Source organism: Chiloscyllium plagiosum, chromosome 3 (assembly GCF_004010195.1).
Source record: "Chiloscyllium plagiosum isolate BGI_BamShark_2017 chromosome 3, ASM401019v2, whole genome shotgun sequence".
Classification (NCBI taxonomy): domain Eukaryota; kingdom Metazoa; phylum Chordata; class Chondrichthyes; order Orectolobiformes; family Hemiscylliidae; genus Chiloscyllium; species Chiloscyllium plagiosum.
In genome coordinates this window covers 120479851-120504162 of record NC_057712.1, presented here as the reverse complement: position 1 = coordinate 120504162, position 24312 = coordinate 120479851, and the positions used below count along the sequence as shown (strand labels likewise).

The 24312-nt window shown below is 40.7% G+C and overlaps 1 protein-coding gene across 1 annotated transcript in view; it reads left to right on the top strand.

Moving 5' to 3' along the window:
- Positions 1-24312, top strand: part of ppp1cb (protein phosphatase 1, catalytic subunit, beta isozyme) — a 112897-nt gene that overhangs the window by 68410 nt on the left and 20175 nt on the right. Inside the window, exon 4 of the mRNA XM_043687219.1 lies at positions 13353-13457. Coding sequence (XP_043543154.1) covers positions 13353-13457 — 105 coding nt within the window. The remainder of the gene's footprint in view (positions 1-13352; positions 13458-24312) is intronic.

Here is a 24312-nt window from a genome sequence, read left to right as displayed (position 1 = left end):
CATACCATCTACGTTCACATCCAAATCATGTATATAAATGACAAAAAGCAGTGGACACAGCCTTGATCCTTGTGGCACACTGCTGGGCACAGGCCTTCAGACTGAAAAGCAACCCTCCACCGCCATCCTCTGCCTTTGACTTTTGAGCCAGTTCTGGACTCAGAGATGCAATGTTATCCTGATGTCCTAACGCATGAATCACAGAAGATTAGTATGCAAGTACAGCAAGTAATCAGAAAATATATTGGAATATTATCATTTATCATCAGGGAAACTGAATATAAAATTTAGGTTATACTTAAGTTATACGTGGCATCAGTAAAACTACTTCTGGGGCACAGTGTTAGATGCCTTTTTTAAGGAAGAATGTAAATATTTTGGAGCCGGTTGAGAGAAGGTTTATCAGACTAATACCTGGGATACATAGGTTGTCTAATAAGGAAAAGTTAGTCTAGGCTTATCTCTTGCAGTTTAGACCAATGAGGAAATTTGATTGAAATATCCTGAGGAGTTTTAGCAGAGGAGATGTGGGGAGGATGTTTTTTCCAATGGAAAAATCTAAATCAGGGGATGAGTAGTTTAAATGGGAAACCACTAATTTTTAATGTAGCAATGAGGAGAATTTCTCTCTGGCTGAGAGTCTTTGGAACTCCCTTCCTGGAAAGTTGCTGGCAGCAGAGTCCTTGAATATTTTTAAGACCGAGATGGATACGTTCTTTGATAAGGGGGTGAAAGGTTACTGAAGGAGCCATGAATGCAGATTTAAGATTAGTTTGATCAGCCATGACCTTATTGAATGGTGGAGCAGGCTGAAGGGTCTGAATGACTTACTGCTGCTTGTTTGAATGAGAAACATGGAGTGTGATAGAGTACCTCTTAAAGATCCAGCATGGACATGATGAGCTAATTCTCTTTACTCATTCTATTTATTCTTGTGTTCCATTTATGAATCTTTATAACAATGAATTTTTTTAAAGAACTTGGGTTGTAAAGTGATGGAAAAATTGATTATTGATTAGATAATTGCTCCGGTCTTTTCTGACTTACGTTTTTGAAACATCAGAGGGGGGAAAAGTACGCCAGAAGCAGGTTCTTTCAGGGGAGAAGAGAACCACAACAGCAGATGTTCTATTATTAGCAGTCTTCAAGTGGTCAGGGCTAGAGAGAGATCTTGTGCTTAGAATTCTAAAGAAAGCTACAGAAGGCTGTGGAGGTGTCAGAGAGAAAGAAATTTAAAAAGTTCAGTGCATTTAGGGCTAACTAATAAAGTCACTTAGTTTGTTTTCAGGATATCTGGGCGAGAGAGATTCCCTGAAGAATGTACCTAGTGAATGTATAGCAATTTGCTGAAAAGGAGCTGATTATAACCCTGTCAGCTCAGCAAGAAGCTTTAGTATGGCGATCAGGGTAGGTTTTTAGAGATGTATGTATCTGTAAAGGTATTGCTGGGGAATAAAATGGATAACTTTTTTTTCGATACTTCCAGTCAAATTGTTTCAGTGGTTTCTGTATATTATGATACGATTTGTGTCTTTCTTTTGCATAATAAACTTGTTATTCCACTGTTAAAAAAACGTTGGCAGCCTCTTGTGACTGTCTACCACAGTAAACAAAAAGCACAATAAAGCTTGTAGTATATCCAGCCATGGTTCACTCTGGCATTTGATTTATCTGGAACTACCATCAACTGGCATCATATCAAAATCTGTCAGATTTGTCTTACTGTAACTGTATCTAGTCTGTTATTCCAGAATTCTTCATTTCAGAGGTTTGAGTCAAAATGTTAAATTTTTGCAATAAGATGTCATTCTGTAAAGTGCAATTACTTCAGTGCCATTCACAGGTACTGCAAAAGTCCACGTCCATATGCACCCAAACAAAAGGACAACACTCAGACACAGCCTGATAAATGGCAAGTAACATTTGCATCATACAAGTGCCCATCTCCTTTGTTCAATGGCACTATCACAGCTGAACTCCAGGATATTGATCATAGGGAAGTGGATTATCATTGTCCAGAACCCGAACTGGACCAGCCATGCACAAACTTTAGGAGAGTTGGTCAGAAAGTGGAAATGCTTCCGTAAGCAACTTTTATCTTGACTGTCCAAAACCTGTCCACCATCTGTAAGGTCAGGAATATGATATGCTGAGTGAAAATCCTAGAATTCCCTCCCTCCCTCCCCAAGGACCAGTAGGTATTTCTGCACCATGTGGACTGCAGCTGTTGTGGAAGATGGCTCACTGTCACATTGTGAGCAATCAGGGGCAGATATAAAATACAGTGCATGCCAGCTGTGTCTATATCCTGTGAAAGAATTTAAAAAAGAACAGCTTGTTTCTAAAAGCTGCAAGTTTACTTCCACGTGCTAACAAAGCAGAAGTTAACAGGTTCATGAAAGTTTACACGCAAAAAAAAGAAAACTGGGAATGGCTTTGTTAATAGTCTTGACATGAGGCAAGTCGTCACAGTGAGAGAGGGAGCATTTAGTCAATGATCCAGCTGGCCCTCATAATGTGAGAAAGTCTTGATGGGCTAGTGGATCTTTTCCTGTCATAAGATGTCATGCTAATGTTTTATGTTGTGCAGCCTTTATCGGGTTTTGGTTAGGGCACTGACATTGGCAGCCACAGCTGAGTTTTACATTCGCCTGCCTTGACAGGCTTGAATGTGGTGGGCTTGGGAAAGGGTCTTCCTACTGCCTACAAACCCACTCTCTAAAAGCCTGGAATTTTGGGTGGAAGAAGGGTCAGGAGCAGGACTGGCTTCTGGAAGCTTGTCTGCCTTAAAGTTATGAAGTGGCCAGTTAATTGCTGTAGCTCCCAGAGGTGATACCTACTTTTTGCAGAGGACAGGGAGCCAGGGACCAGGCGTACAATATGACAAGCATTTCAGAAAGTAAGGGAAGGAGTGGAAGTAGGGAGTAGGGTTTGACCTATAAGGAGAGGCTGGATAGGCTGGGGCTATTTTACCTGGACCATCTGAGGCTAGGGGTGACTTTTATAGAGGTTTACAAAATCATGAGGGGCATGGATAGGGTGCATAGCCAAGAGCTCTCTTTCCCCTCCCCCCCCCCCCCCCTCCCCCAAGAGTAGGGGAGTCCAAAATTAGAGGGCGCAGATTTAAGGTGAGAAGGGAAGATATAAAAGAGACCTAAGGAGCAACTTCTTCATGCAAAGGGTAATGTGTGCGTGGAATGAGCTGCCATAGGAAGTGGTTGAGGCTGGTACAAATACAACACTTAAAAGGCATCTGGATGCATTCATGAATAGGAAGAGAAGAAGGATGTGGGCCAAATGCTGGCAAATGGGACTCCATTAATTTAGGATATCTGGTCAGCATGGGCGAGTGGGACTGAAGAGCTTGTTTCTGTGTTGTGCAACTCTTGACTCTCATTTGAGCTGTAAGTGCACCTAACATCCCATAGTTTAATTGGAGAGAATTTTTAAAAAAACTGAAAGGAAATCCGAAAACTTAAGCTTGTGGAAAAAGTAAGGGTTTAATGATGACCACGAATCCACTATTGATTGTCAGGAAGAACCTTTCTGTTTCACTAATGTACTTTAGGGAAGGAAATCTGCCGTCCTTGCCTGGTCCGGCTTACATGACTCTAAACCCACAGCAATGTGGTTGACTCCTAACTGTTCTGAGACAGTCAGGGTTGGGCAATAAATGCTGGCTTAGCCAGAGACATCCACATCTTATAAGAGAATTTTAAAAAGATTAACTGGTATATCTAAGCACTCTGATTTGTGTCCACACCATTGCCTCTTTTTCCACACTTCCAATTATAGTTCGATTCAGAGATGCAAATTTGGTTGGGGTGCAGCGTCACTGTTAGCTAACTTGAAACACTCGTGCCAACCATTAAAATTCATACTGCTACTTTTCTCTTTCACCTGATTATTTTCATTGCTGATCACATATGGTACACTTTTTTTTAATCCAGTCAGCTTTGCTTTTTCTGTCACCAGTTTCATTTACCTTTCCACTGATTTCAAGTTGCCACTCTATCCCCCCTCCTATGCCCACCTGCCATTTCTCTATTTCACTCCACCCCTCCCAATACAATCCAACTGACACTGGCATTCTTCTTTCTTCCATGCTCAAAAGCATTGTTCCTTCCTTTTTTTTTGCTCCTTTCCCCTTAATGTTGTCCACCCCTTCCTTGCCGTTCAGTGTTATCCATTTCCCCTTTCTCAGTGCTACTCATACTTGTGAGCTGCCATGAAATGATTCTGTCAAATGGAAACTTCAGTAAATATTTAGCTATTCTCAAGAATTCTTACCCGTAATATACAAGAATCACCACAGCCAGTCTTGGGTAGGAGTGTAATAGGAACTTCCTCTGAGTTGATTTTGGCCACAAACACTGATATGTGGTCCTTCCAACTAAACTAAATATCATACTTTGTGTTATTGAATTTAGAGATTTCAGTTACCAAGCCACACAATTGTAACAACCTGGGAGATTTCAGCTGCTATCTGTGCTAACTTTCTGGAGGTGTAATTTACCGAGTGCCATTCTGTAACAGGCCTTCCCTTAGCCCTACTCATTGTTTCACAGTTCCAGCTTTAGAATTTTCCTAACTTACATTCAGAATTAAACAATTTTGCGCACTCATGTCAGATTTTTAACATTTTAATCGTAGAAACCATTTTTGTTTTATGCAGTAGTACAATTTATTTTGATCGAGTGGCATGGGTGAATGCCAATCCTTGGTTGTTTCATTAGTTTGTGAAGGGTTATGGTTGTTTCTCATTCTGTAGATCATTCGATTACTATATTAAGACCCTTATCTATTTGTGAACTCTGAAATTCTCCATTACTCTTCTCATGCCAGCAACCGCGAATGTCATGGAGCGAAAGCATAGCCAGATGGCTGGTGCCCAAGTCTCTGATGTTGTGGAGCCAACTGCTGGGAGATGGTTCCTCGGGATTGTCTATTCCCTTCAACTTCACTGTTCACTATTCCAGTAGATTCTCCTAATTGTTAATAAGTAACTCCTTTGGTCGGAAATGCATTGGAGAGAATGCAGAAGCAATTTACAAGAATTGTTCCAGACCTTTGTGTGGGAAATAGTGTCTCACTGACTTGATTGAGATTTTTGAATAAGTGATGAAGAGGATTGATGAGGGCAGAGCAGTGGACGTGATATGTATGGACTTCAGTAAGGCATTCAGCAAAGTTCACAATATAAGGTACATTAACAATTTGGATGAAGGAATTGAATGCAATATCTCCAAATTTGCCAATGACACTAAGCTAGGTGGCAGTGTGTGCTGTGAGGAGGATTCTAAGAGGCTGCAGGGTGATTTGGACAGACTGGCTGAGTGGGCAAATGCAAGATAATGTGGATAAATGAGGTTACCCCCTTTGGTTGCAAAAACAGGAAGGCAGATTATAATTTCAATGGTGGCAGTTTAGGAAAAGGTGAGAGACAGTGAGATCTGGGTGTCATGGTGGAACAGTCACTGAAGGTTGGTATGCAAATGCAGCAGGAAAGCTAATGGCATGTTCTTCTTCATAGCAGGAGGATTTGAGTAACCAAGTAAGGATTCTTGCCGCAGTTATACGGGGCCTTGGTGAGGTCATTCCTTGAGAATTGTGTGTAGTTTTGGTCTCCTACAATAAGGAAGGACATTCTTGTTATTGAGGGAGTCCAGTGAAGGTTCACCAGACTGATTCCCATGATGGTAGGATCCTCATATGAGGAAAGACTGGATCGACTGGGCTGATATTCGCTAGAATTTAGAAGAATGAGGATGGATCTCGCAGAAACAAATAATATCCTGATTGGACAGGACAGGCTAGATGTGGGAAGAGTGCTCCCAGTGTTGGGGAAGTCCAGAAAAGGGATCACAGTCTAAGAATGAGAGGTAAGCAATTCAGGACTGACATGAGGAAGAATTTCGAGTTGTGAATCTGTAGACTTCTCTCTCACAGAAAGCTGTTGGGGCCAGTTCATTAGATATCTTCAAGAGGAAGCTGAACATGGCTCTTTTGGCTAAAAGGGTCGAAGGGTATGGGAAAGAGGGTGGGAATAACTTTGTGTGTTGCACGTGATCTAACCTTGGTAACCAATTTACCATGTCTAACAGAAAAACACAGAAAATGGGTACAGGAGTAGGCCACGATTGTATTAAATAGTGGTACAGAGTCGAAGGGCCAAGTAACCACCTCCTGTGCTTATTTGTGTTTCTATATTCCTTATGGTAAACTGGTTAGCAAGGTTAGATCATGTGGAATACAGGGAGAACTAGCCATTTGGATACAGAATTGGTTCAAAGGTAGAATACAGGCGGTGATAGTGGAGGGTTGCTTTTCAGACTGGAGGCCTGTGACCAATGGTGTGCCACAAGGATCGGTGCTGAGTCCACTGCTTTTCATCATTCTATATGAATGATTTGGATGTGAACATAGGTGGTATAGTTAGTAAATTTGCAGATGACATCAAAATTGGAGGTGTACTGGTCAGCGAAGGTGGTTATCTCAGTTCAATGGGACCTTGATCAGTTGGGCCAGTGGGCTGAGGAGTGGCAGATAGAGTTTCATTTAGATAAAAGTGAGGTGCTGTATTTTGGAAAGGCAAATCAGGACACGACATGTATGCTTAATGGTAAGGTCGTAAGGAGTGTTGCTGGACAAAGACCTTAGAGTGCAGGTTTACAGCTTCTTGAAAGTAGAACCCTAGGTTGACAGGATAGTGAAGGAGGTGTTTGATATGCTTCCTTTTATTGGTCAGTGCATTGAGTACAGGCATTGGGAGATCATGTCGTGGCTGCACTGAACATTGGTTAGGCCACTTTTGGAATGCTGCACACAATTCTGGTCTCCCAGCTATAGGAACGATGTTGTAAAACTTGAAAGGGTTCAGAAAAGATTTACAAGGATGTTGCCAAGGCTGGAGGGTTTGAGCTATAGGGAGAGGCTGAACAGGCTGGGGCTGTTTTCCCTGGAGCGTCTGAGACTAAGGAGTGACCTTATAGAAGTTTACAAAATCATGAGGGACATGGATAGGATGAATAGCCAAGATCATTTCCCAGGATAGGGAAGTCCAAAAGTAGAAGGCATAGGTTCAAGGTGAGAGGGGAAGGATATGAAAGAGACCTAAGCAGCAACTTTTTCACGCAGTGGATGGTATGTGTATGAAATGAGCTGCCAGAGGAAGTGGTGGAGGCTGGTACAATTACAACATTTAAAAGGCATCTGGATGGGTATTTGAATAGAAAAAGTTTAGAGGGATATGGGACAAACACTGGCAAATAAGACTAGATTAATTTAGGATAATTTAGGTCGGCATGGACGTTTTGGACCAAAGAGTGTGTTTCCATGCTGTACAGCTCTGTGACTCTGTAAATGGGAAGCTTTATTGAGGATAAATTGAAGTTAGAGTTTTTGTCCTTGGTGAGAAGAAGGCTAAGAGGAGATTTGTTGGAGGTTTTCAAAATCAAGTTTGGGCTGGATAGAGTGATGGGGAGAAAACGTTCTTGAAAAGGGAATACGAATGCAAGGGCATGTATTTGAAGTGACAAGCAAAAGATGCAAGCATGGTGAGAGAACGTTTTTCCACATATTGAGTAGTTAAAGTGTGGAGTGCACTGCCTGAAATCTTGTCAGGTAAGCTCAGTTGAGACATTTAAGAGGGTGTTAGATTTTTTTTAATAATCGAAGAAAAAGTGTGCAAAAGCAGGAAATTGTCACTAGGCAATGGTGCTTGTTTGAAAAGCTAGTACAGAGGCAGCTCAACTATCCGAAAGACATGAGTGGGGATTCTTTCATTTGGTTAATCAAGTGCCGGATAAGCGAGTTAGCCAAGCATCGGGACCTTGCGATCTTGTTTGGATAATCCGAAATTTGGTTAATTGAATGCTGGATAATTGAGATTTCTCTGTACATGATCAATGGGCAGAATGGCCAGCTCCTGCACCGTAACTATTGAGATTCTGTGGAATGGAAAGGGTGGACTTGATTTACTGCAATTAATTAATTGTTATGGAACATAGAACATAGAAGAATACAGCACAGTACAGGTCCTTCGGCCCTCGATGTTGCGCCGATCCAAGCCCATCTAACCTACACTATATTTGTAGCTCTTTGCCAGAAATCTAAATTAGCCCCTTGAGTGAGTGCTTCTTTAACAGATCTGAAGAGGAATTAAATATATATATTCCATTTCAAAAGCCAGTTGATTCTGTCTACTTCAACCACTAACCACCATACAAATATGACAGATCATACCTGCATTTGGTTTGAAAGTTAAGGTTCTTGCTGCATGTTGTCGTTTTGTGCTTGGCAACAGAATATTGGCGGACAAAAAGCATTCATTGTTTCACTCAGTTGCTTCAATATTCTGGGACTCAACGGACTCAAAAAAAAAAAGAAAAACTCTGAAAGTTCTCTTCCACCAAGTTGGAGGTTGACAGATTACATAAAGCAACTAAAGAACAGCCCAATAAGACAAAGCAATCCAGGACTCAAATTTGCAACTGATTTGTTTAGTAAAATTATTTGAATACAAAGAATATAAAATTGTAGAATCTTGTTGTGTGGAGGGAGAATCTTAGAAGCAGCTGAACAATTCAATCCCACACCCACCTTTTCCTTGCAAAAGACATCAAATGAATCTTGTTCAGGCACCTGTTTGTTTAACTTTTGAAAGTAATAGAAATATTGAAGTTAAAAACAAGTTGGTTTCCTAATGTCCTTTAAGGAAGTAATCTGTTGGTGTACATGTGACTCCAGGCTCTCCGTAATATGATTGACTGTTAGCTGCCCTCTGAAATGGCCTAGCAAGTAAATTAATTCAGTCAAAACTCCTGCAAGCCAAAAAATATTGAATGCAGCTGGATACTGGGACAACCACCATTACACTTGAATTTACAAATCAGCGACCTAGTCAACCCTGCAGAGTCCTCGTTAGCAAAATCTTATGCCAAATTGGAGACCCCTCTCGCAGGCAAACCTAAGGTGACTAAGTCACAATCACATCTTCTAGACTCTTCCTTCACCTTTCACTAGTGCTGGCAGTATAATGTAGAGTAGGGAGCGAATGACCCTGAAACTTCTGCATTAAACAGAAGGTAGTGCACTCTTGGCTTCACAAAGGCAGTTAGGGAATGGCAACAAGCCTTCTACATTCTGCTCTCCATTAGTTTAAAGTCTCATGAAACTCAATTGACTGTGTCTTACTCTCACTAAGTGCTATTCACCATCACAACTGCTTTTTGATATATAATGGCTTCTGAGTAAACAATACCTCAATCTTAAAATTTTCATCTTTACATTTAAATCTCTATCCTTTTTTTTGAAATATCTATTACAACCTTCTTGTAAATCTACACTCCTTCAATTCTGGGCTGTTTAGCATTCCATTCTCAATCACTCAAGTGTTGGTGGCTCTCCAATTAATTACTATTGCATCGTGCTTTGGAATTCCCTCTCTACTCTACTTTCTTCCTTTTAAAATACTCGGAAAACCTACCTTCTTGAGCAAGTTTTTGGTTTTCTTGATACTTCCTTTAATGGCTTGATGTATTTTGTTATATAATGCTTCTTTGAAATGTGTTGCATGTTTCATTGTGAAAACTCTACATATTGTTTGGATTTGCTGTATATCTTCTATCAAAAACTTGCAGTAATTTTTAACGATTTATATTTGATCACCCTTGAACCTTTTGTTTGTCCTTTCCTGTTACAAATAATCTCACTCTGGTGAGAATGAGCTAGGGTATAAGCAGGCAGGAAAAGAGTTAAGTTCTGACTGTTTTGAAATAGGAGGTTCAGCTGAGCATGACTCAGATCAGATAACTCAGATTTAGAGTTAACAATGGGTTGCTGGAGGCAAGGGTAATGGGTTAACAAGGCGGAAAAGTAGTCACTATGTAGAACCATTTAACAATATTCAAAGCATTCAGTATGTGAGGTCTGTTTAACAAGGTTAAAAGTATTCATTATATGAAGTCAGCTTTTCGTTGTATAACAGCAGATGGCTTAATCTTTACTATTGACACTCGCTGATTGTAACAATCACTCAATTAATATGTATGTTGCCTTATCTGAATGCTCCTCCCTGTAAAATAACTATACAATTCATTTGGAAACTGCTGTGAATTCATGTCTCTGTGCACATGGGCGATCGTTCTCTCTCTCTCTCCAGGGTCTGGAATAAAGATGAAGGAGGTAAAACTACACTGTGTCTCTGAGCGTTTTGCTTTGACTTACGTGTGGGGGGGGGGGGGATGAAACAGGACAACAATACTGGTATAATCCTCCCAATACCTTTTGCTATTTAAAGTTAGAGAGTTTGAGAACATTTACAGCATAGAAAAACTACCTTGGGCCCATTGGGTCCATGAAACTATTAAGCATCTGTTTATTTTAATACAGGTACGTATCCCTTTCTACGAGCATCCAAAAACCGAAAAGCTCCGAAAACCGAAGGTTGTTATGGAGCGAGCAGCGTCAGTCGTGTCCCCGCAACATAACGGGTTTTCTTGGTGGGCGAAGGCTGCACCCACTCGACCAATGTGGCGGCATGGCCCAGTTGTGTATTTTTACTGTGTTAAATTGTTAAATTTGAGTGAAAATGTCAAAAAGAGGCTCAGGTATATCTCTCAGCAAAAGTGAGGACTGCAGATGCTGGAAACCAGAGTTTAGATCAGAGTGGTGCTGGAAAAGCACAGCAGGTCAGGCAGCATCCGAGGAGCAGGAAAATCGATGTTTCGGGCAAAAGCCCTTCATCAGGAATTATTGCTAGCCAGGTATATTTCTGGCTAACAATAATATAAAGAAAAGGAAACATCTGTCATTAACAATAATGCAGAAAGTAGAGTTATTGCAGAAGCTTGTTTGTGGTGTGGCTGTGCGGCGTCTTACTGAAGAACATGGTGTTGGAACTACCACTGCCTAAGATTTGAAGAAACAAAGACAAGTTACTGAAGTTTTAATGTGACAGTGATGACCGTAATGAAAAATAGGAAAACACCGCATAGGGCAAAAAATGAAGATCTTAATCGTGTGCTGGAGTGGATTAGACAACGAAGAAGTGAACATATGCCACTGACTGGTTTGATTCTGAAACAAGCTAGAAAATATCTTTAAAAACTGAACATTAAAGGCGAATGTTAATATTTAGAAGGTTGGCTGCAGAAATTCAAGAAGCGTGATGGTGTGAAATACCTGAAAACCTGTGGCAAAAAGGCTTCTGCTGACCATTAAGCAGCTGAAAATTGTTGGTGAATTTGCCAAACTGATATCTGATGAAAACCTTAGTCCTGAACAAATTTACAGTGCTGATGAAACAGCTCTCTACTGGCGCTGTCCTGAGAAAAACATTAGCAACAGCTAATGAGAGAACACCAACAGGTTTTAAGGAAACTAAGGACAGATTAACTATTCTTGGTGTGTCAATGCTGCAGGTACACACAGTGAAATTGGCAGTGATCAGGAAAAGCAAACATCTGAGATGTCTTAAAGGTGTACACAATTTGCCTGTGCATTATTATGCAAACAAGAAAGCATGGGTAACCCGAAAAATTTTTCCGACTGGTTCAGTAAACACTTCGTACCAGCGGAACGAGCTCATTGCAGACAAACTGGACTGGAAGAATAGTGTAAAATGTTATTGTTCCTTGACAACTGCTCCGCACAGCCCCCTGCTGAACAACTTGTGAAAAGTAATGTGTTTGGCATTTACTTGCCCCCCAATGTGACATTGGTATTACAGCCTTGTGACCAAGGAGTTCTACGCTCTGTGGAGAGCAATTATAAAGACTATTTTTTAAACTTCTTGCTGCAGTCAATAGAGAAGTAGGAATTCAAGACTTCCTGAAAGACTTTAGTCTTCAGGATGCCATTTACGCAGTTGGAATGATGTTGATAAAGCAACATTAACAAATGCTTGGCACAGACTCTGGCCTACAACGATGTTTCTTGTAAATGAACCTCCAGATGAAGAGTTTGAAGGATATCATGTCACTGAAGAGAAAAAGATGATAGCAAGCCTTGTTACTTATGTATAAAATTTTTCAGGTGAAAGTGTAAATAAATTACATGAAGCTGACATTGAAGAAATGCTGAACATCGACAATAATCTGCCTGTCGTGCATTGCTTGAGCAATGGGAACATTGTTGAACTGGTTTTAAATACAGGTTCCTGTACAGATAAGTATGAGGATAGTAGTGATGATGCTGAGTTAGTGAACACAGTTGAAAAAGTCTCCATTGATATGGTGAAAATGTGTGATCAGTTAATTGCTGGCCTTGAACAACATACATTTATCAGTGAGCAAGAGATTATGGCAATTTACTCAATTAAAGAGAGATTGCTTAGACAGGAATCTATGTTAATGAGACAAGTGACATTTGAAGCCTTATAAAACTGCCACCTGCCATAGTGCTGAAGCTGTGTATGTTTGAGTTTTACCGAATGTTTTTATTGGAATGTTTTGTATGGAAATAAATTGTTGTTGAATATTTATGGTCAATGAATTTCATTTATCAGTAGACTATATAAATAAAGTGTGGTAGTATTTCTAGTCTTTATTTATCCCGCTTAGTGTGAGTATTCATACATTTTTGCTGCAGTACAGTATTTATGTTTGATTATGAGTTGCTGCCCTGCACCCTACAGGGGTCGCTACATTAGTTCCAAAAACCGTAAAATTCCGATTTCCACAAAGCAGCTGGTCCCAAGCATTTCGGATGAAGAGATACATACCTGTACCATTTTCCAGCACATAGCCTTGTCTGCTAAGAGGTTTCAATTACTCATCTAAATACTACTAAAATGTTTTGAGAGCTCTTGCCTCTCCCACCCTTTTAGGCATCGAGTTCCAGCTACACGCCATCCTCTGGGTGAAAATATTTTTCCCTCAAATCCTGATTAAACCTGCTCCTTAATCAAAAACTGTCCCCTACATAATGATCCCTCTTGATTTTTTTTTTGTTTAATGTTCAGCTGATTGATGCTAAAAAGGCATGTCACGTGATTAGCTTCGAAGAACTTGATATGGAAGACAAGATATCGTTGTTAATGCTAAGTATTTCAGTACTCGAGCATCCTGGCCAATTTTGGTTGAGCTTGAATTATGTTCTCCTGATACGTAATTGACAACATTGCAGTGGCTCAGGTATAAGGGGGCCAAGTTATGAAACACTTTGTTCCATGTTGTAGAAGTTTAAACAATCAAAAGAGAGCTTGTAGCAATGTGTTCCAAATCTCAATCAGTCTGTTTAATATTATTTCCTCTTAGAGATTTTGTATGAGGGGTGCTGGGATAAACTTCAACTGATTAACAATTATTAAAGATGTAATTCCTCTGAGCTATTTTTTCTTAACCAAACAGGCAAGAGGCGTTTTAATATCAAGCTTTGGAAAACATTCACAGACTGCTTCAACTGTCTGCCCATCGCAGCCATTGTGGATGAGAAGATTTTCTGTTGTCATGGAGGTTAGTTCCTTTTTTATACACATAGCTAGAAAAGCTCAGCAGGTTAACATTTCGGGCCTGGTGACCCTTCCTCAGAACTGATGTTAGCTAGGAAAATGTTGGTTTTATGCCGAAGATAGGATGGGGGTGAGGGGGTTAGCGAGTAAGTGATAGGTAGAGATAAAGCCCAAGGAAACTGAAGAACAGTCGGACAGACAAAGGAGTGGATAGCGGACTGGCTAGGAGGATAAATAGCTGTTAGTGGAGACTGTACGTGGCTAACAATGGTTGCAGACTGTGATAATGAGGCCTGGTGTGTGGGGTTGGGGAGCTAGGACGTGGGAGAGTTCAAACCCTAATGTTTCTGAACTCTATATTGAGTCCAGAAGGCTGCGGGCTTTCCCAAACCGAAAATGAGGGGTTGTTCTTCCAGCTTACGCTGAGCTTTGCTGGAGCACTGCAGCAAGCCTGACACACAGATATTGGCTAGGGAACAGGGTGGTGTGTTAAAGTGGCAGGCAACTGGAATTTCAGGGTCATTTTTGTGGCCAGAATGTAGGTGTTCTGTGATGCAGTCAACCAGACTGCGCTTCTTTTCCAGTGTAAAGCAGACCACATTGTGAGCAACCAGTGCAGTGGACTAGATTGAGTGCAGTGCCAGTAAAGTGCTGCTTCATCTGGAAGGTATGTTTGGGGCCTTAGATACCGAGGAGGGAAGAGCTAAATTGGCAGGTGTTACACTTTCGGCAATTGCAGGAGAAGGTGCTGTGGAGGGGTTTTTTGGGAGTGAAGGAAGAGTGGTCCAGGGTGTTCCAGAGGGAACGATCCCTGCAGATGGCTGACAGGACAGGTGGGGGTATGTATCTGGAGGGGGCAGAAATGGTGGCTAATGATCTTTTGGATGTGGATGTGACTGGAGTGGTAGTTAAGGACAAGGGGAACCCTATCACTGTTGTAGGAGGGACGAAAGGGGTGAGGGCCAAAGTAGGGGCGATAGGTCTGACCTAGTTGAGGGCCCTGTCAACAGTGGTGCTGGGGAACCCTTGGTTGAGGAAGAAGGTGGCCATTCAGAGGCTCCCTTTATTTTTATAGCTGCTTTTGCCATAAATTTTCAACTTCAGTCTTGCTTCAGGATGAATTGCAATCATTTTAAATCATTTTAATCTCTTGGAAATTCATTTGTGGTAATGAGGATAAAAATGCCTGAGTTGTTGAAAGACTTGATGTTTCTGGTGGTGTGATGTAAACTAACTCTTTGGGAGCGTATTGCAACTTTAGGACAAGAAAAGGCAATTCAACCCATAATGTTTGGGATGTTGACTCCTTTAGCCGAAGCGTCCCTTGACAATTTCAATATCCGTATCCTTTTTTTTTTCTGCTGTTCCCAGCAGGTTATTCAAAATATTGCTGAAATGATAAATTGGATTGTTAACATTTTAAAATGTGAGATTCTCAGGAGCAATGAAAATATTATACACTAAAATTACACTTCAATTTATTTCCAAATAGATTGTAACATTTAAAATTGATTCAGTGACAGTGCAGCTCAAATACTTGAAGAAATGAAAGCTACATTAATATTTCAAAAGTGAATTATTTCTAAGAATGGTGAGGGAGTTTGAAAAATCCTTATTACTGAATAAATTGAAGCAGTATTCATTGTAATGGTAAATGATCTATGTATGTACATAGTTACCAGTCATTCTATAATTTTAGCAGCCTTTTAAATTGTCACGAGCATTTTTATTTAGTTAACAACGGTTTCCTCTATGTGCAGCTTGTTTTGTCCAGATGGAGTTGTATAAATAGGTTAATGTATACAGGAATAAAATGGAACAGAGGGATTGCTTAAACAAACAATTATTGAGCATGTTTGCTCAGCAAAACATTGAGCAATTTTAAGTGTTGCATTTACAAATAGCCACATAAAGCAGCTGTAACTGTGGCAACCAGATAGTCAGAAAGTAGCATTTATCTGTCTTTCCCTATAGCCAAAGATCAAAAATGAATCCCTAGAATTTTGTTTTTGAACAAGTTGCCATGCGGAAATGAACAAAAAGTGTGGGAGATGCCAGTAAAATTAAACATTTGTTGATTTCTGTTAGTTTTGAGCATGTTATAATGCAACCAGTATATAGTGCTGTCATTTTTAGCAATTGTAGAGCAATTGCATCAAGTTGATAATAGAAAAGAGAGCTAAACTAAATAAACATTGCAGAGGGATTAAGAGAAATAAAATGAAGAGAAAATATGTGAAGTGACCAGCAGCTAACATGAAATCTGAAAGCCTTCTATACTCACTCATAACAAGTAAAAAGGTAGCAAAAGGAAAGTGGGGTGAATAAGATATCAGAAAGGATTCTCTCATCGAAGCAGAAGATGTGACTGAGGTGAGACTTGAGTATATTACATTTGCCCTTGTCTGGATACTGTGCTAATTGTACTGAAAGTAGTGAATATAATATATTTGGATTTTCAGAAACTGTTTGATAAGGTACTATACATTGGACTACTTAGTAAGGTAAGAGCCTATGGTGTTGAAGGCAGTATATTAGCATGAACTGGCTAACTAATAGAAGGCAGTGAGTTAGAATGAGGGCGATATTTTCAGCATGTCAGCCTGTAACTAGTGGAATGCCACAGGGGTCAGTGCTAAGGCCACAATTACTTACAATATATATTAATGACTTGAAAGAGAAAAGTGAATGTATTATAGTCAAGTTTGTGAATAACATCAAAAATAGGTGGGATGGGTGAGGCAAGCACTGAGGATACAAGGAGTTTGCCGAGAGATGTTGACAGGTTAAATTTGGCGGCGGGAATTTGGGGAAATGTGAGGTTATGTATTTTGGCAGAAAGAATAGAAGAACTGAATATAATTTGAATGATGAAAGACTGCAGAAAGCAATAGCACAGCAGAATTTGGGAGTCCTTTTGCATAAAGAAGTAGGATAGATAAAGGGGAAACAGATGTGCAATATATTTGGATTTCCAAAAGGCATTCCATAAAGTACTGCACATAAGGCTACTTAAGATACAGAGACCTGGTGTTGGGGCAGTATATGCATGGATGGAGGATTCCCTAAATAATAGAAGCCAAAATTTTGAATAGGGAGATCACTTTCAGGTTGGTAACTCATGGAATGGGATCAATGCTGGGACCACAACTATTTACTATGTATAACATATACATATGACTTGAATGAGGGAAGTAAATCTCCTATTACATGGTAAGGCAAGTAGTGAGGATGATACAGTCTGCAGAGGGTTCTGGACAAATCAAGTGAGTAGGCTACTTAAGATTGGACAAGAGATGAAGACCACAGAGGGCTGTAGAGGCTCATTAAGTATATCCAAGGCTGAGACCTATTTTTAATCAGGGAATTGAATATTATGAGGACGAGGCAGTGTTAAGTTCCTAGAAGGACCAGGAGGCCAGAGTATTAAATGGCAGGAGTATTATTATGGAGATGTTTATTCTAAAGGCAGCAAGGTTAGACTAAGCTCTTTCTCACTCAAAATGGCTGATGTCATCATTACATCTCTCAGACTCTTTAAATGAAAGTCCACCATATTTTTCATAAATGCACAACAGGCAGGAAAGTAGAATTGAAGGTTATCAATTCAGCCATGATATCATTGAATAGTAGAGCAGACTTGCTAAGCTGAATGGCCTATTCCTCCTCCTGTGTCTTATTGTCTTAAAACTGATCGATGAACTTAACCTGTTTCTACTTGGACTGCCTAGTGATCACCTATTCCCTATTTGCCTGGTTAGCCTAACCTGCAGAGTGACCATTTCTCTCAATGTGCTGCACCAGGCCGGCAACACACTGTGCATTTTAGTCTTTGGTGTAGCTCCTTGGCCAATCTGTAAATTGGTGTTCCAACACTTCTACAGATTACCCAAAATTCACAAACCAGGAGCCCCCCCCCCTCCATGACCTATAGTCTTGCTACCTGGAATACCAACTTACAGATTGGCCAAGGAGCTAAACCAAAGACTAAAACACTTAGTAGAAGACTCATGCCACTCCATCCACTCCATCTGAGAATTCCTGAAGAGCATTAAAGACACCAAGATAGAAGAGGATAAAATAATGGTCTCCTTTGACATAACAGCCCTGTTCACATCCATCAACATCAACCTGACCAAGGAAACACTGACTACATTGTTAGAAGAACCAAAGACAGATACGCCAAACACCACCAACTTCATCAGCATGGACAATGTCATCAATCTAGTGGACCTATGCCTTACCACACACTTCACCTTCAACAACATAACCTGCAGACAAACCAACGGAACACCCATGGGATCTCCGGTATCAGGGTTCTTAGCAGAGGCAGTAATGCAGAAACTCTAACAAATAGCTTTGCCAACCCAAACTTTGGGTCCGCTACATGGATGATACCTTTGTCATCACTAAACAAAACAAATTGGAGGAAATATTCAAGACCGTCAATAATACCCTTAACTGGCATAAAATTCAGTAAAGAGGAGGAAAACAACAAACTGCCATTCCTAGATGTCGCAGTAGAGCAAACAGCCAATGGGGAACTTCAAACCAGTGTCTACACAAAAACAACACATACTGACCAAATACTAAACTACAGAAGCAATCATCCCAACACCCACAAATGAAGCTACATTAGGACATTGTTTCAATGACCACTACACATTGCAGTACAGAGGAAAATCACTTAGTGTATTCAAAAAGAACAGGTACCCAATGAACCTGATTTCTCAGCAACAAACGCCAACAAGCAGACAAAACGTGACCAGAAACCCTAGCCACTCTCCCCTACATCAAAGATATCTCTGAAATGACTGCCAGACAACTCTGACCTCTTGGCATCATGGTAGCCCACAAACCCACCAACATACTAAAACAGCAGTTAATGAACTTGAAAGACCCCATACAGACAACTAGCAAGACTGATGTCATTTGCAAAATATCTTGCAAGAACTGTGACAAACACTACATTAGACAAATAGGCAAAAACTGGCCACCAGGATACATGAGCATCAGCTAGCCACAAAAAGTCATGATCCACTCTCACTAGTATCCTGACACACAGATGAGGAAGGACACCACTTCGACTGGGACAACACATCCATCGTAGGACAAGCCAAACAGAGACATGCACGAGTGTTCCTAGAGGCATGGCATTCCATCGGAACTCTATCAACGAAAGCATTGACTTGGATCCCATTTACCACCCCCTAATAAAAAGAGCAAGAAATGACATCATCAACCTAAGGAAACTCAAACACATAAATAGAAAGTAGGTCATGCCACCAGTGCTTCATCCAGAGGCTCACTGATGATGTTACCTAGTATGATGACGAAACGTCTAAAAATGAACCTTCCAGCTCAGTGAGCAAACCTTCATCTGCAAGAAATATAAATTAAAAAGCCTTACCTTAACAACACACAAGAGTCCTTCTTGGTTAGAGCTGCCGCTCTTCCTGCTTGCTTGACCACTTTCACATAGTTTCCTGGATTATTACTATTTCCCTTGAACAGAGGAACAGCATTAGCTACTCACCAGTCTTCCTGGACCTCTCCAGTGCTAGCAAGGATACAGAGATTGTGGTCAAGGCCCAAGAAGTCTCCTGTGTTGATTTTCAGAACATAGATTGATACCATTGGGCCGTGGAGATTATCCACCTTAATGGTCTTCAAGGGGCCAAACAACACTACTTTCTTGATCTCAAAATGCCCTGGCATACTAGCATGCTCTGCACTAATCTCACTATCCTTTATATCTTCCTCCTAGGTGAACACCAACACGAAGTCCTCATTTAGGATCTCTGCCATGTCCTCTGCCTCCAAGCACAAGTTCTCTCCTTCATTCTTGAGTGGTCCTGCCTTCTTCCTAATTATCCTCTTGTTTTTATTGCATGTATAGAATGCCTTGGAATTCTCTTTAACTCCATCTGCCAAAGGTCATTTCATGGCCCTTTTGTGCTTTCCTAATTCCCTGCTTGAGTTCTTTCCAACTTTCTATATTTGTCACAGGCCCTGTTCGATTTTAGCTTCCTAAACCTTATGTGCTGATTTTTCCCATTTGACTAAATTCACAACCTCCCTTGCTATCCAAGAGCCCCTTACTGTGCCATCCTTGTCCTTTCTCCTCACTGGAGCATGCCTGTCCTGAACTCTGATCAGCAGGTCTTTAAACAACACCCACATGTTAAATGTGGACTTGCCCAATAACAGCTCCTGCCCAATACTGATTTGTAATACTAATTACTAATAGTAATTTGCCTTCCCCAAATTTAGTACTTTCCCACAACGTCCTGACTTAGCCTTATTCATATCTATCTTAAAGCTTAAGGAGTTGTGATCACTGTTTCCAAAATGTTCTTTCACTGAAAGGTCAGTTACCTGGCCAGGCTCATTAGCCAGTGCAAGGTCCAGTATGTCCCCCCTCTAGTTTGGCTATCCACGTACTGTTTCAAGAAACCTCCTTGGATGCACTTAACAAATTCTGTCCCATCTAAGCCACTTGCTGTGAGGGAGTTCCAGTTAACCCTGTTGTTACTGCAGCTTTCCATAATCTGCCTACATATTTATTCCTCAATGTCTTGGTGACAGTTGAGGGGCCTATAATATAATCCTATCAGTGTAATTGCACTCATTTTGTTTCTGAGCTGTACCCATATTGCCCCAGTGGATGAGCTCTCCAGTATGCCGTCTGAGTATAGATGTGACATTGTCTTCCACCTCTTTTACTTTCCTGTCTATCTCATCTAAGACAGCAAAACCCTGGAAAGTTGAACAGCCAGACCTGTCCCCACTCTCAATCAAGTCTCTAATGGCCACATGGGCAGCACGGTGGCTCAGTGTTAGCACTGCTGCCTCACAGCACCAGAGTTCCCAGGTTCGATTCCAGTCTCAGGTGATTGTGTGTGTGTGTGGAGTTTGCACATTTTCCCCATGTCTGCGTGGGTTTCCTCCGGGTGCTCCCATTTCCTCCCACAGTCCAAAGATGTGCAGGTCAGATGAATTGGCCATGCTAAATTGACTGTAGTGTTAGGTGAATTAGTCAGAGGGAAATGGGACTGGGTGGGTTACTGTTTGGAGGGTTGGTGTAGACTTGTTGGGTCGAAGGGCCTGTTTCCACACTGTAGGGAGTCTAGTCTAATCTAAACATCATAAGCCCATGTATTGATCTAAGCTCATCTGCCTTACCTATAATATTCATTGCATTGAAATAAACAATGTTTGTTCCCATCGTGTTCATTTACTTGTCTCTGTCTGTCCTTCCTTTCTGATGCACTGGTCCTAACATGCCTTCCCCTCAATCCCTCTACTTTCTGACTTGCTGCTCTGGTTCCTAGCCACCTAACACTCTGGTTTAAACCCTCCCAAGTAGCACTACCTTTTGTCCCTTCATCCAGATCATTTTTGTTAAGTGGCAAGAGTTGAGGCCTCCGTATCCGACCCCAGTGTCACACCACTCATGACATCCTGCCAGCCTGAAAAAGGTTCATTTATTCCTAATCTCTGCTTCCTGTTAGCCAGCCAATCTTCTATCCATCTTACCTAACAGCATGAGCTTTAATTTTACACAATAATCTTTGATGAGGTGGACTCAAATGCCTTCTGGAACTGAAAGTCCAATACACATCTGCTGATACCCCTTTATCCACAGCACAAGTTACTCCTTCAAAACACATTCTGATGTCACCAGAGTATTGAAGACAGAAGATTACATAGGTTTGGAATTGACTGATTGACATGTTGCTTGACAGGATGATGAAGGCAAGTACTCTTGCAACATTTAAGACATGTCTACCATAGTATGTCATGGCCTGAGTGTAGATAAGTGGGATTAGTACACTTTGGTGTTTTTGTTCGACATGGATGTGGTGGACTGAACAGTCTATTTCTATAACTCTATGACCTTCATAATCCAAGGGAGGGTCCAGATGTCTGCAAAACCATACGATACCTGAAAGGTACGGTGGCTCAGTGGTTAGCACTGCTGCCTCACAGCGCCAGGGACTTGGGTTTGATTCCCGCCTCGGGTGACTGACTGTAGATTTTGCACATTCTCCCTGTGTCTGCATGGGTTTCGTCCCGGTGCTCCAGTTTCCTCCCACAATCCAAAGGTGTGCAGTTCAGGCGAATTGGCCGTGTTAAATTGCCATAGTGTTAGGTGCGTTATTTAGGGGTAAATATAAGGTCGGGGAATGGGTCTGGGTGGGCTACTCTTAGGAGGGTCAGTGTGGACTTGTTGGGCCGAGGGGCCTGTTTCCATACTGTAGGGAATCTAATCTAATCGGTTTAGGCTGAAGAGTGGCAAGAAACATTTACAGCACACAATGAGCATTCCCAATGAGAGACAATCTAAACATCTCTCCTTGATGTTTAGTGGCATTACTAACGCTGACTATCCCATTCAAAACCCTGGTTGCTATCATTGGTCCAATTCTGTTTCTGGTCCATCATGGGAATACTGTAGTAACAAGAACAGGTTTGAGGCAAAGAAGCTTGAAGTGATAGCTCATCACCTGCCATTCATCACCGACATAGCACAAGTCAGGAGTGTGATAGAGTGCTTCCACTTGCCTGGGTTAGTGCCCCTCTAACAACGCTTGAGTCTTGACACCAATGGCATTCCATTTACAAAATCAGGATTCACCCTTCACCATTGATGTACAGTAAATGCACTAGTAATCCACCAGGACTTCTTCCATCAGAAGGGCGAAGGTAGGAGGTGCATAGAACTTAAAGGTTCCTTTCAAAGTTACACACCATCCTGAGTAGGAAGTAGATCGTCACTAACAAGGTGTCAAATCCTGGAACTCCTATCCTTGTATAACCAAGAATAGCAACAGTTCAATAAAGCAGTTTCTCCAGGGCTACTACAGATGGGCAGTAAATGCTGGTCAAAACTGCATCCAACTTCCCAACTCTTCTCCTCCTCCCCCCCACACACACACACACACACTCCCCCCCACACACACACACACACACACACACACACACACACTCTTCAATGCATTATAAAAGGACACCAAATGTAGTTGACTAAAAAGCAAACAGCGACTTGGAGGAAAACATTTTTTTGCACAGTCATGTTTAAGAGCTGTGTGATATACGTTTTGTATAATTCTTAATGTTTGTTGAGTTTGAGTTTCTTGGTTTTGAAATAGTAACTGGTAGTTTTCTGTGTGTTTGAAGCTAATAATTAACTTGTCTTTGTTCCTGTAGCCATAGTAATTCCTTTTTAAAGATACCTTTTGAGGCCAGGCTTTAGAGTGAAATAGGTGCTGTGCACTGCTAAAAGACATTTGTTTGTTTATTTGGATTGTTTTGCAACCAACAAGGTAAATAGTGAAGTCTCAATGTATGTTAGAATTTTGTGATTTATTCTTTTAAGTTTAAGGGAAATGTCCATAGCTGAGAGCAGAAGACTTTTATTTCACTTTTGACTTTGAGTTGGGCAGTTCATTTAAGTTCTTAGAATAGGATGTTGTCTAGAGCAGTGTTCCTGAGCGGAAAGGATATATAGTGAACTAGGACACCGTAGTGTTCATAGAGCTGTACAGCATGGAAACAGCACCTTTAGTCCAACTCATCCATACTGACCAGGTATCCTAAATTAATCTAGTATAATTTGCCAATATTTGGTACATATCCTTCCTAAACCCTTCCTATTCATATACCAATCCAGATATCTTTTAAATGTTGTAACCAGCCTCCACCACTTCCTCTGACAGCTTATTCCATACACACACCACCCACTGCATGAAGAAATTGCCCCTTTTAAATCGTGCCCCCTCACCTTAAACCTATGCCCTCTAGTTTTGGACTCCGCTACTTTGTGGAAAAGATCTTGAATATTCACCCTATTCGTGCCCCTCATGATTTTATAAACTTCTACATGGTCACCCTCAGCTTCCGATGCTGCAGGGAAAATAGAGTGAGGAATCAATGTAAATCATATCAGAAATGATGGGGTAAACACTGAAGAGATTAATATAATGCTAAGTGCATTTAAGCAGGTATGTTAGCCTATTCCTGGAGTTCCAGTCCAAATGTTGAAGCCACAGGTAACATAAACATACCTAGGTGTTAGATATAGGGACGCTGGTATGAGTATTGTATGAATGGCATTTAGGTACAATGTAAAAACTGTTTTGTTTCTTTTCAATTTCCAAGGGATATTTTGGGATTAATGCAATCATATTTTCTGTGTTTAAAAATTTTTGAATTAGTATTATAGGTAGACTCTGCTAGGCAATGCAGTTTATAGAATGACTAGTGCAAATATATTTTAACCAAGCAAATATTATATGTTACATTTTAATAATTGAATAGCAAATAATTCACTTGTTAATATCTAGCCTGTTAAGTGGTTTAAAGTAAAAATGTTTGCAAAACAAACAAATGTGATAAAACCAAAGAAATGATGTTTTATTTTTCAGCATATTCTGTATAAGAAAAAGTATGTTAACTGAAAGCTTTGATTCCATCCATATTATTATAGTCACCACTTTCAGTTGACTAAATAATTTGAGGTTAATTATTATTGTATTAGCCAGTGTTAGACAATAAGATTAGTTTTTAACATTAAACTTGTGAGAAACCACTATCCATAGGCTATAAAGCATAGGAGCAGAATTAGGCCCTTCAGACCATCATGTCAGCTCTCCCATTCAATGAGATTATGGCTGACCTGATAATCCTCAATGTCATTTTCCTACCTTTTCCCCATAACCTGTGAATTGCTCACTGATTAAAAATTTGTCTGTCTCAGCCTTGAATATACTTCACAATCCAGCCTCAACAGCCCTTTGTGGTGAAGTTTATTGTTGGTGGAAGTGATAGGTAGAAAAGGGACAATTACAGTAAAA